Raw genomic sequence first — 12,676 nt, 5'->3', positions numbered from 1 at the left:
AATTTTAAGTAAAAAAAATTGAAAAAATATCGAAAATTAGCGATTTTTAAATTTGTAATTTTTTGGGGGATTTCCCCCGTTTACGGGGAACGAGGGAATTTTTTTCAATTTTTGAGGGTAATGTCTTCGACTAGATACGATTTGTGATCTTTTGACATATTGTTCATCAAAATCGGTCCAGCGAGAGCTGAGATTGAGCGTTCACAGACACAAAAAAAAAAATAAAAAAAATAAAAAAATAAAAAAACACATCATAGTAAAATTAATACCTTCTCAGCTTCGCATCGAAGCTAAAAGACTATTTCAGGTAATTCAAATGGTTATTTGTCTGTTAAGTAATTTTTCTTGTTTAAAAAAATTCAAAGTAAATACAATTTTATATTCAATTNAAATTAGTATGCATTTAATATGAGACTGGTTAAGATATATTTTCAGTGGATTTTTCTATGAGAATGAAGTATGTATGAGAAAAAATGTTTTTATTTCTTCCAAAGTTAATTTTAAACACTTAATTATTTTCGTTTTGTTGGTTTTTTATAATACCCCTCCATCAGTTACGCCATTGATTTCCCGATTATAATCAATTAGGGCCATCTGAAACATATACTTACGACCCTCAAAATATGAAATCCGGCTATGATTACAGTTGTAATATATTCACTAAAATTAAATTATTATAGGTCGCAGTATTTCAATTCAGTATCAGTATTATATTTAATGCACCTGGAAGTTCATAATTTTATAATTAATTAAGTATGATTAAACTTTGAGAGATAATTTAAAATTTCTTTCAGTAATTACAATTTAATTTTAAAATGCTTTACAAATTTATCACAGCTATGTCTGATGATGACACTTAATTACTGAAAAATAAAATAAAAGATCATTACTTTGTTGAACTCGCACACAACGTTTAAAGGAGTGATTTAGCATTTATTAAGATACGTGGTTTACTGTGAGATTTGAGGAACATAATTCAATGTGAATGTAATTAATTTACGTTTAAAGTTAAATAAAAATAAGCGAAAAACATAATGTGGTTGAAAATTCTCGTTAAAATAAAACACAATGCGTAAAACATAACAAAGTATTTCTTAGACAATTAAGTTTTAAAACTTACAGGTTTTTTAAATTACAAATTTAAATAATTTTCTTTTAGAGTCAAGGCATAGCTTTTAATTTATCATTGAAAAAATGTATACATTTAGATAATTGTTTTCAGACGCGAAACAGGACAATATAATTATAAGTCTTTTTTTTACTAAAAAAAATAAAACGCCTGAATTTTTTCAGCTGTTAAAATGTTTTGAACGACAGGGTTATATGATTCTAAGATCATAAATTCTCATAAAATTTATATTATAACTTCCTTATTATTTAAGGTGTTTCATTGCGTTATGTAATTTTACTTTTCAAATAATCAGAAAATTTAAGCTATTTTTTCTGCTTTTCAAGTAGTTGATTTAATAATAAAAAAAATACGATATTTTACTGTTTTTGAGCATAACTAGTTGATAAATTATGTGTAATTAATAAAAAAAACAATTACAAGTATAAAATTTTTGTGTAAATGCTCGACTGTGAATTATTAAACAGCGTAGAGTTCCAATAATATCGACTAAATTCCATAATTGCTTTTACGGCGGTAAACTGACCAGTAATTTTAAACACGATATACATTAAACAAAAAGCACTGCCTTATTGAATTATGTAGGATGGCTTTTATGTTGTCGTTGTAACATATTACATGCTAACGAGTGACAAATCAATCAATTTATTGATTTGATAGGAAATTAATTAATTTAATAGTAAATAAATTTAGAAAATAAATTATGAAAACAATAGGTGAATCAGTGTTTTATTTTCGCAGTAATTTGTAGATGACAGTGGCGTATTTAGAAATTTTGTAAAGGGGTCCACATAGTTTTTAAAACATAGTGGTGAGACTCACCTCTTTACTCTTTCCCTATGATTTTATGTCCACATTGTTAGATGACACAGAAGAGCTTTGAAATAAGGAAAATTACCACAAAACTGTAATTAGAAGTATGAAAGGCCACATAATACTGTTGACTTGGATACGGAATGAGAAAATATCATTATTTTAAAAAAAAACGGTAGCACAGTGGGGTCGAAGCACAGTATAGACGTGGCATAGATGAGATAAGTATAGATGATATCTGACAGTGATTAAAATCANGTTAATATTATACAGTGTTGTAGTTAAAGGAGTATGTTCTTTTTTTATTATTCGTATTACAAATAATATTTAATTTATATATTATTTATTTCATAGTATATTAATTTAAAAAAATATCTTTCAAATTATAATATAACAAACAAATGTTTTAGTAAGGGCAGTTATAATTTTTGCTAATACCTTGCGTTCATTTCACCTATTTTTCATTAAGAAATCTGGACTTCACACAAAAACACATTGGAGTTGTTTTAATTACCACTAATAAATAGCTGTTATATTTCCACGGGTCGAATTGAATCTTTTTGAATTTACGTCAACTATACTAGACTAGTAAATTGAAAATTTATGTTGAACACGGATAGATTTCAAAATAAGAAATATAAAAAGTTATAATAAAAATAACAAGTCTCTTGGTTTAAATTATTACGGATTTAGATTAATTTAAATCAAAGTTTTAACATTTAAAAAAAAAATTATGCATAGATTTCATATGGCATAAAAAACTAAGTTATATGATTTATTATTTTGACAATTTATTGGTATAGAATTAGAAGTAAAAGTAAACTAAAATTTAATGAACACATTTCTTATAAAAAACTATTTGTTCAATGCTTAAGTTTTTCCTTTTTTAACAATGAAAATATTACATTTAAAAAAAGTATATACAAATAAAAATTCATATCAATTTAACAAAAATTAAATTTGTAAAAAATAATTAACAATACCATATTATAACAATTTGTTTCAGTTTATGTGCTGGTTATATTTCTGGAATTTTACAAGGAAAGTCCCAAGATGAATCCATTGCAATGGGTTTAAACGCTGCAAATATTGCACTAATGTCAAATTCTCCAGTCCCTAATAAGCTGAAGGTGTAAATAATTGTTAACAATTATATGTTAACAACACAAAATATTAATAATTTTTTTTACTTAAAATAATATAAAGGTATGATAGTTGTATAAAAATATTCCATAATCCAATTTTTATATATAAAAAAAAGTTATTAAAAAAGTAGATATTTGTTCAAATTCATTTGTTCTTCAATGTTTCATATTTACAAACTACAGAAAACATGTCACCGCCCAAACGCTTAGCTAACCATCTATTTTTGATGATAGCAAGCTTCAAAGAATCACAAGTAAATTGAGCATCAAGGTTAGTATGAACGGCTCGACCCATTCCTTCCAATACAATTAAATCTACTGAGTTTAATTCATTGGCTAACTCTCTCCCTATTCGACTGAAAAAATATAATATTAAAAAAAATTGTTTTATAATTACAGTAAGAAAATATATAAATATTCATTGAAAATAAATAAAAGCTTAATATACAGGTGTTCAGTAAGTCAGGAAATGGGTTTCTATTGTTCTCATTGTTTGTAACAATTGACCTGTTTCCTTACTTACTGAACACCCTGTATAAATGAAAATCTTATAAATATTAAAAAAAATTTATAACATACTGGTTGATCCACCTAATTCTGTCAACTTTAATAACTTTTGATCCCATTAATATTTTTAAAATGGTTAACATATTTTATATGTTAACCATATATACATAGTATATATATATATATATGTATAGTATATATGGCCTATATGATATAGTATATATATATAATAAATTAAATATTATTTTTCTAACTTTGAAATATTGTATACATATATGTGGATACCGTTGATGTATAGATGTATATCATTTCTAGGATCTAGAGGTGAGTAGTGGTATCATCTAGCCATTGAGTTTTGTTTAAGTGGTGAATGTTTTTATATCATTTATTTAAGTTTCTGTAAATATTTTATAATTTTAATGGATATGATTTATACAGTATTTGTGGAATAATATAATAATTTCTTTATTAAAATATTCTAAAAGAGGAAAAACTGTATTGTGTTCCTGTTGTTGCTTTTTGATTTTCCCATGTATATATCATTTTTTTTCAGTAAAAGAAAATTTCAAAATAAACAATATTCAAAGCGAAATTTCAAAATAATTTGGTCAAAAAAATCTCTTATTAATATAATATAGATACTGTAGCATTTTAATATTTATAAAAATTTTAGTTTATTTGTATTTTTTTTTTTTTGTGGTATTAAACACTGTCTATATTAAGAAAATTATGGAAATAAACTTGATTTTTATACATTAATTATTGGTTTTAACATTATTTAAATATATATTTTATATTTAATTAATGATTTATTTGAATTATATTGATGATGACTATTGAATAGAAATAAGCCATTTACATTATAGCTTAATGTCAATTAATGTGTTTAATAAAAAATTGATAAATATTTTTATATTTCTAAAAGAACTTATGTCAACTGCTAGTTATTATAAAATTTATAATAATTATAAATAAGTTATTACATTGTTATGATTTTTTAAGGAGTAATCAAAATGAATACTTCAAAATTCAATATTGATGGTTGGTATTAAAATAAAATAATGTCACAAATAAATTTATGAGTACTTATTTACTATTTACTTTTATGCGTAATTTTAATGAAGTACAGTAGAAGTCCGATAATCCAGCATACAACAGTAGAACAGTAGAATACAATAGAACAAACTTTTTTGTATCTGCATACTGTATTTTTAGTTTAATTATTAACGTAATTGTTCTTATAGCAAAGCCTACACTAAAAGGATAGGGCACCGCCCGATAGACTGGCACAGAGCCTGTCCCGAACGTGCCGGATTGTCGGAATTCTACTGTATTTAAAAAGTAATTCACTTAAAAAATTGAATTATAACTCTAGGCACTTGCAAATTTTACTCTAAAAATAGCTAAATCAAAGGTTTTGTTTTAAATATATCAACTTTTTTAGAAAATACATATATATTTATTTGTTAAACTAGAAAAATAATATTCATTATATTTTTAGATACAATTTCAACAAAAAATGTTAAGATGCTTATATAATATATAAACATCTCAAAAATTATAGTATAATTTACCAATTTAAATATTTAAATGTTATTTTTTATTGGTGGTAATTGTATACCATAAAATTAATTTTACCTCAAGTCTAAACAAGGTCCACTTTGTGCGGTTTCCATTGATTTTAAACTATTCCTCTCCAATCCTTTGGCAATAATGGGACAAATTGATGAAGTATATCGTAATAAAACTTTAAGTTCTGAATGTGTAACATCATTTAGTGCTGGAGCAGAGTTTGCACACAGTATGACAGTAGAACCTTGACGAAGGAATTCTCTAGCTAATGGCAGGATTCCTAGTACAATATCAAATCCACTGTTATCAATAAAAATAGCAATTCTTTTATATGCATTATTACATATTTTTACCACCCAATTATCCAAACAGTCTATCAACCAGGGTCTATCTGTAAATTTGATAGAAATATTAAATTAAATTGGGAATTATAATATTTTTTTAATAAAGTTTAATTGATTTTACCGGGAATTTTACTTTTTGCTTGTTTAAAGTCAAATTGTCCTGATTTCATCAGAGCAACTATTTCTTTAGCACCCCAATCAAATGTATTTCCTGCTAATACACCCATAATTAACTCAATTTGTCGTTCTTTAATTTTCAAAGAATCCAATTCTTTTAAACGATCTTTAAGGCATGTTAAAGCATATTCATTTTCTGTTTGCTTTTGCTGAAATAAAATTCTTTCAATTATTTTAACCTTAAATATCTGACAAGTAAAGTGTTATAAACAATGTAAATAACAATTGATTTTTTATAATAAAAACTTTTTATTGTTTAAAAAAATTTTAATTATAAAATTATGGTTTCAACCAAAATTCATCATTGTTAAAAATTATGTGTTTTTCAAAAACAGAAAAAACACATTGTATATATTAACATATTTTTCAAATATTGTACTATAAGTGATCATGAATCTAACATCTAATTTTATGTGATGGAAAACAGTGCTTTTGCTTCTTTTATTCCATTGAAAATGATTTTATTAATTATTTAATTTTTACTTTATGAGTATATAATTTAATATTAAAAGACAATCTTCAATTGTTTAAATTAAAAATAATATAAATTATTATTTAAATTTAGGGTCCGGATCTTCAAGCAAAAATTTGATTCTTTTAATGGATAATTTAAAAATGATACTTTTTGATTGCATTCTGCAATTTTTAAAGTGTTTAAGTCATTTTTTTTTTCTATTTTAACACATTTCATAGTATAATTATGCAAAAATTACTTTTTTATTCAAATTAGGTACATTAAGATTGTGTACTATATAGGGTTGAAAATGTTTAATATGTATTACTTTTCTTTATATTATGTATGAAAATATTCATAAGGGGCAGTATATTTTGTTAGGCAACTTGACTCCCTTAAAAATGATTTAAATTACCTTTATTTTTATTTATAAATATTTTTTAAGAATAGAACTTAAGTTAGATTATTCTAACATTTTGTTCCACTTGTGTATATCAACATATTGCTTTTAAAATTCTTTATTTTAAAAATGTAAAATTCTCTTTAGGTATTAATAATATTTTTAATTTTATATTTTATGTGTATATAAAAAAAAATAACAACTTTTTTAAAATAATTTTTTGATTTAAACTTTAACTTGTTTTACGGTATTTTAATGTATATTTTTTATTTCAAGGAAATTTTATATAATATTTATTAATATTAAGTATAATTTTTTATTTATTTAGAGCATTAATATTTTTAAAACATTTTTACAGAATAATTTTAGAATATTTTGCAATGTTTTTTTAAAGCCAGGTCTTATTTATAATACATTAATATATATACTTACAGTTAAGTAAGGATCAGGAAAATCAAATTCTTTAAGACAATGATTAATTGTATCAAGAAGACCTCTAACTGTTAAATTACCATAAGCACTATAATTAAAAATAGTTATTGAAAATAAATTAATAACTTTTAATTTATTCTAAGTATTTTACTCACAATGGCTTAATTCTAAGTAGTTTTACTCTAGCAATAAACTTTTCTTTGAATTTTTCAGCACGACTCTTAGCAGTAAGACTTGATGGTTGACTGACAACAGCATAATTAACATAGTTTTCAATGCTTTGTTCAAAACAATTCAACCAGTACTCTCTATAAAATTATATAGTTAAAAAATGAAGTAAAAAAAAAAAAATTTAATCTAAATTTACATACCTAGCTTCCCTATCAGAATTCAAATCAACTGTGTCTGGAATGTAAGTAGAAGGATCTCTCAATAAAGGGCAAAAAGTCAATAAAGACTCCCAACGGTCTAATTCTAATTGGTCTATACTTTCTCCACCAGTTAAACGAGTACTTTTACTACCGCTCCCTGCATAGTTTTCTTGCCATGAAAATTTATCACCGTCTTTAAAATAATGTTTAATAAAAATTAATTTACATGTGACATTATGAAATTAAAATAAATAATTAATAAATAATTATTTAAATAATTTCAATATCACAATAAAAAGTTCATGATAATCTATAGATATTTTAAATATTATATGTATTTAAATATTTCTAATATTAATTGGTTTGATTTTAACTAATAATCAATATAGATTAATTTAATAATAATTTTTTTTTATCATACTAATACTAACCACAGTCTTCAGTGCCTTTAAGAAATGCACCTATAGCACCTAAATATCCCTCATGGCGAAGAAAAAGACTTTGAACTGTACCTCGAGACCAGAAGTTAATTGAAAATGAAATAGTATGCATACTAAGTGAATGATTTCTTAGAAAATATCCACCAAAATATACCTATAACGTATAATTCTAAATAACTAATATACAAGGATATATATTATGTCATAATATTATTATTTTTTCAAATTTTATGCTATGAAATACTTCAGAATAGTTCGCAATATAAGGGTTGCTGATGTGTTCGTTGATGATATGGGAGATGGTGTTAAGTGAAAGTTAAGAATAATGGTAGCCAACTCCTAATAGTTGGGATTAAATCAAAGAAGAATAACTTCAGAAAGTTAAAAAAGTCTTAAATAATTTAAAAAAAGACATTTTTACAATGCACAATGTTTAAATTAAACAGAAATTTAACATTTTTTATTATTTTTTAAGATTTATTATAATTAGTTATTTAATTATTGATACCAAAAGTAAAAATTCAATATAATTACTTCTTCCACAATAGCAATGTGTATAAAAAATTATAAATTAAATAATAGTATTGTTTTGAAACTATGATAACTAAATATAAATCAATAAAAATAATAATAACAAATGATTTTCAAATTTAAGTTTAAAATACTTAATAAAACAGAATATACTTTTTTTAAATTATGCATCATTGCATATAAACAAGCTATATGTCCAATATCATTACTAATTGCAAACAGCAAACTTCTTGCTAAATCAGCTTCATTAAAATCATTTTCTAAAATTTCAAAAATTACTTAAATAATATTTTTAAAGAATAATACATTAAAAAAAAATCTCGAAGACCAACCTGAATTTCGTCTAGGACATATTTTACCAAAAGACGATGCAATTAAATCTGAATGCATACCAAGATTTTGGTAATCACCACCATAAATATCTTTTACAAGCATATCAGCTTTTCTATGGTCTCCTTTTTCAGCTAGTTCAAGCAGTTCATCAAATGATTTAGCTTTTGTTAATAGTGTTCCAAGGCCCCAAAATGTACCTCCACCTGTAGCTGTACCACCAATTCTTTCATAGCAATGATCAGATTCTACTTTTAATATGCTCACTCCAGAACCAATATTGACTAACATGTAGGGAAATACATGAGGATCTGCTGTTTGAAATTCATATTCTGGACTACCATTTCTGTGGTAGACAAATGCTTCATCACTTATATTTTTTAACAAAAAATTACAACCTTTGATCAGACAAGTAAGTTCATCTTCTTTGTCCACTCTATGGTAAAAAAAAAAATTCTAATATAAATTGACATAATTTATAATTTTCATAATAATAAAAAAAGTGATAGAATTATAAAGAATTTTTTAAAAATATATAAAATGTATTTAATTATAATAAATGTAGGTCTATACTGACCAGATGTTTGAGATGTAGTAATAATAAGGAAAGTCCATCATTATATCAAAAAAAAAATGTTGAAATAATAAGCAAAAAAAAAAAATTAAAAACCTTTAATAAACTAAAATATTTTACTAGAAAAATTCCAAGGTCAGCCAATTTGGTCTCACACAATTTGTATAAGATAACTAGATAAGTATAAATGGTACACTAAGAGGTGAACTAATTCCCATTATAAAAAAAAAAATTGTGAGCGTACATTCTTCAATACAATATAAATAGTAAATAAGTATAATTTTTTTATGGTATATGTTAATTAAAAATTTTTTTATTAGATAAACGTATACCTACTAAAAAATGTATATCCTTTAAAACAACACAGGTTAAGTGTTAAAAAGGATATTTTTCAAAAGTATCTATTTTAGAAATTATGATGGAAAAAAACAAGTTGTCAAATGAGTTTATAACCTAATAAAAAATACAAATAAGTTCATATAATTTATAGGGTGAAGTGGGGTAATTGTAAATTCATTTTTACATTAAAAAAAATTAGCAGAATGAACATAAGAAAAATAATTATAAAATATACATTAATTGTAATATTCAACTTACTCTAAACCTAATTTTTCTTGAATAAGTCTACTATATTTATGTGCTCCTCCTCCAGTAGCTTTAATACTTTTTCCTTTTTGTTCATCAGTGTTAACTAAGTTTTCAGCAATAAAATCTAAACAATTTTCTATATATTTTGTTTCAAATTTAACAAAATGTAGTCGAGCTTGTTCAGATAATGTATAAACAAACTTGTCTTGTTTCTAAAAATTAAAAAATAGATATAAGCTATTGTAAAATAAAATAAGTGAGATAAATATCATAGCATACATCTTCTTCGGATTTATCACTATCTTTTTGAATATTATCAGTAGCATAATAAACTCTTCTAAATGACACTGTTGAATAATATGCCAGTTTTGTTAATGATCCACCTACAATTGAAAAAATATAATAACTAACAGCTTTAAATTTTATATTAAATAATTATCAACAAAAAAAGTTTTAATAAATAAACTGAATCCTATAATAAATGTTACTTTTAAAAAAGATTATTACTTTAAATTTACATATTTAAAAAAAAATACCTATTAAATTTTGAAACTTATTAGTATTAGTTGTTTTATTAATACAAAATCAATAAATCTTTAAAATTTCAAAAAATAAAAGTAAATCCTGAGTTTAAAGAATAAATACTTAGAACTTCAATTTTTGTGATATATTAATTTTCACAGTAAATAATTAGCTTTTATTTTAATGATTACTTAATTATAAAAATCAAATGTATGTTACTAGTAAATCTAGATCTCTACCTATATCTATAGCAAATTGTTTAGCGTTCTTTAAGTTACGAAACACTTCTAAAGTATCTGGAAGTGTAATACTGTTAGGATTTCCTTTTTCTTCCATTATATTACAATATAAAACAATATATTTAACTTAACGCAATACCCGAGTGGTACACAAAAATTTTTAAATTCTAAAACATTACCTTTTGTAAAGAAAAATCTAAATTATTATATTATAAAAAATATTCAAGTAACTACAATGATAACTTTATTAATGATAGTGATAAGGTAAGATAACAGCAAGTATTTTATTAAATGTTATTCGATATGCTCTTAATTACAGTAATAATATCGAAAAAATTAACAAAATTCATTTCATTGACTAAAAAAGTTTCAGTACAGATCATATGAAATTATAATATTCATATTTATATTTCGTGTAATATGTGGTTGAAACAAAGATAAAAATTTAAGATTCAGCGGGAATAACATGCTGTATACCAATTCATACGTTTTACAGGGTTACGGAGATTGCCACGAACTGATAATGCTCCAAAATTAATATACTCAGACACTGTAAAAAAATTCTCCGAATACATTTACTCCGACAATAATTACTACGAATACCTGGTTACAAAAATTTGGATTTTACTACAACGATGAATACTTCGAATAGGACTATTAATTAATTGCTCCGAATATCGATTATTCGAGAAATCGATTAAAAAATTATGAAATTTTGTATACATGAGTATCGTAGCAATATATTATCTGATGGAAAAATATAACCCTTATCACTAATTAATAAATATTAATTAATATAATAAAATAGCGTTATAATTGATTACTGTCTATTAACGAATAATTATTAAAATAAAGGTCCTCGATATTTATCCGACTTTTGATAAAATAGGTACATAAAGGTAAGGAAGGGGGCTTGAACTAGAACAACCACAGTTATATAACTGGTGTGAGCTCTTAAATTTTTTTGGAGGGGAAAGAAGAGCGATTCTAATTTTCGGACGTAAAATATTTATTGCCTCTCCTTATTAGTGCCTATTATTATAACATTTAATTAGTTTAGTTAAAAAGTATAGGGGTACGTGTCACTGATGATAGGATTCGTCATTAAACTAGCCATTATTATTAACACTATTATTATTATTATAATTAAATAATAATTATACACTATTATTATTCGTCTATACTTAAGCGAATAATTTTTCACTTCTATTCTAAATATTAGAAAAAACCTGTTTACACGATAAAAGACAATTTATTTTGTGCGTTTGAGAAGCGATAAAGATTTCCATATTAAAATCTAGATTAGATATAATTTTCAATAAATTAATAAAATATTTTTACTAACTAATAGTAGTGATGATACACAAGTTACAGCATAAAATAAATTAAATGGACTAGACATCTTTATTACTTTATTAATAACAAAGAAAAATGTGTTAAATGTTGGTTTACAAGTAATAAGTACATATTTTTAAGGGGAATAACAATTATTTAATATTATATAATGTTTAACTACTGATAAATAAAATATCAAAGAATAACATTTGTGAAAAATAATGGAGTGCATTGTTAAAAATATGTGAAGTCTAATTTTGTAACGATTTCATTGTAATTATTATTAAAAAATCCAGCACAAGGGGGTCGCGGCACAGTGGTGACGTAGCATAGTTGGATCAAGTATAATGATGTCTGACAGTGATTAAAATCACTATCAAAATAAAACGCTTCTATGCAAATCTTTAGATAGTGTTTAATTTTAAAAAAATGGTGTATAATTCCAAAAGCTACATGATCTGCTAGTTCCTTATTAATATCCTGATTAAGATAAAGTATGTCGCATGAAAAAAGGATTAGGGTCAAGTGGGGTAAATGGAAATGAAATTTACATGTTTTACAACTATAGTTACTCAAAATAAAAGGAGAAAGTTATTAAGAAGATTTTTATTAGTAATTAAAGGATAATTTATTAAAATTATTTATATTTTTTGGTATTATAAGAGCATGAGAATAATTGAGTTACTATAATATTTATTTAATAAAGAAAATGATATAATATAATTTTCTCTCGGGATATGAGTACGAGGGTATATTAGAAGATGTAAAATATA

General features: G+C 23.9%; 2 protein-coding genes across 2 annotated transcripts in view; one reads left to right on the top strand and one right to left on the bottom strand.

Moving 5' to 3' along the window:
- Positions 1-3,700, top strand: part of LOC126896560 (uncharacterized) — a 70,457-nt gene extending 66,757 nt beyond the window's left edge. Inside the window, exon 15 of the mRNA XM_050669460.1 lies at positions 2,949-3,700. Within this exon, the coding sequence (XP_050525417.1) occupies positions 2,949-3,078 (130 nt within the window). The 3' untranslated portion in view covers positions 3,079-3,700. The remainder of the gene's footprint in view (positions 1-2,948) is intronic.
- Positions 3,114-10,798, bottom strand: LOC126896559 (4'-phosphopantetheine phosphatase). Its single transcript, XM_050669459.1, has 12 exons — positions 10,569-10,798; positions 10,087-10,190; positions 9,817-10,019; positions 8,648-9,081; positions 8,469-8,575; positions 7,776-7,938; positions 7,345-7,537; positions 7,129-7,281; positions 6,974-7,061; positions 5,632-5,836; positions 5,233-5,557; positions 3,114-3,443 (listed from the first exon to the last, which is right to left on the bottom strand). Exons 1-12 carry the CDS (start codon positions 10,663-10,665, stop codon positions 3,233-3,235), a joined length of 2,283 nt encoding a protein of 760 aa, XP_050525416.1. The 5' UTR covers positions 10,666-10,798; the 3' UTR covers positions 3,114-3,232.
- Between the last annotated feature and the right edge of the window lie 1,878 nt (positions 10,799-12,676).

This window comes from Daktulosphaira vitifoliae, unplaced genomic scaffold, assembly GCF_025091365.1.
Source record: "Daktulosphaira vitifoliae isolate Bord-2020 unplaced genomic scaffold, ASM2509136v1 Scaffold_1, whole genome shotgun sequence".
Taxonomy (NCBI): domain Eukaryota; kingdom Metazoa; phylum Arthropoda; class Insecta; order Hemiptera; family Phylloxeridae; genus Daktulosphaira; species Daktulosphaira vitifoliae.
Note: the sequence above shows the minus strand (reverse complement) of the source record. Positions and strands in the feature narration are given on the sequence as shown.

Bases quoted from the DNA above. Each gene is read 5' to 3' on its own strand.
- LOC126896559 (XM_050669459.1), bottom strand. From the start codon at position 10,665: ATGGAAGAAAAAGGAAATCCTAACAGTATTACACTTCCAGATACTTTA. The intron at 7,939-8,468 runs GTATATTCTGTT...TATACGTTATAG, and splicing joins TGATGCATAATTTAAAAAAA to GTATATTTTGGTGGATATTT. The intron at 7,062-7,128 runs GTGAGTAAAATA...TTTTAATTATAG, and splicing joins CTACTTAGAATTAAGCCATT to TGCTTATGGTAATTTAACAG.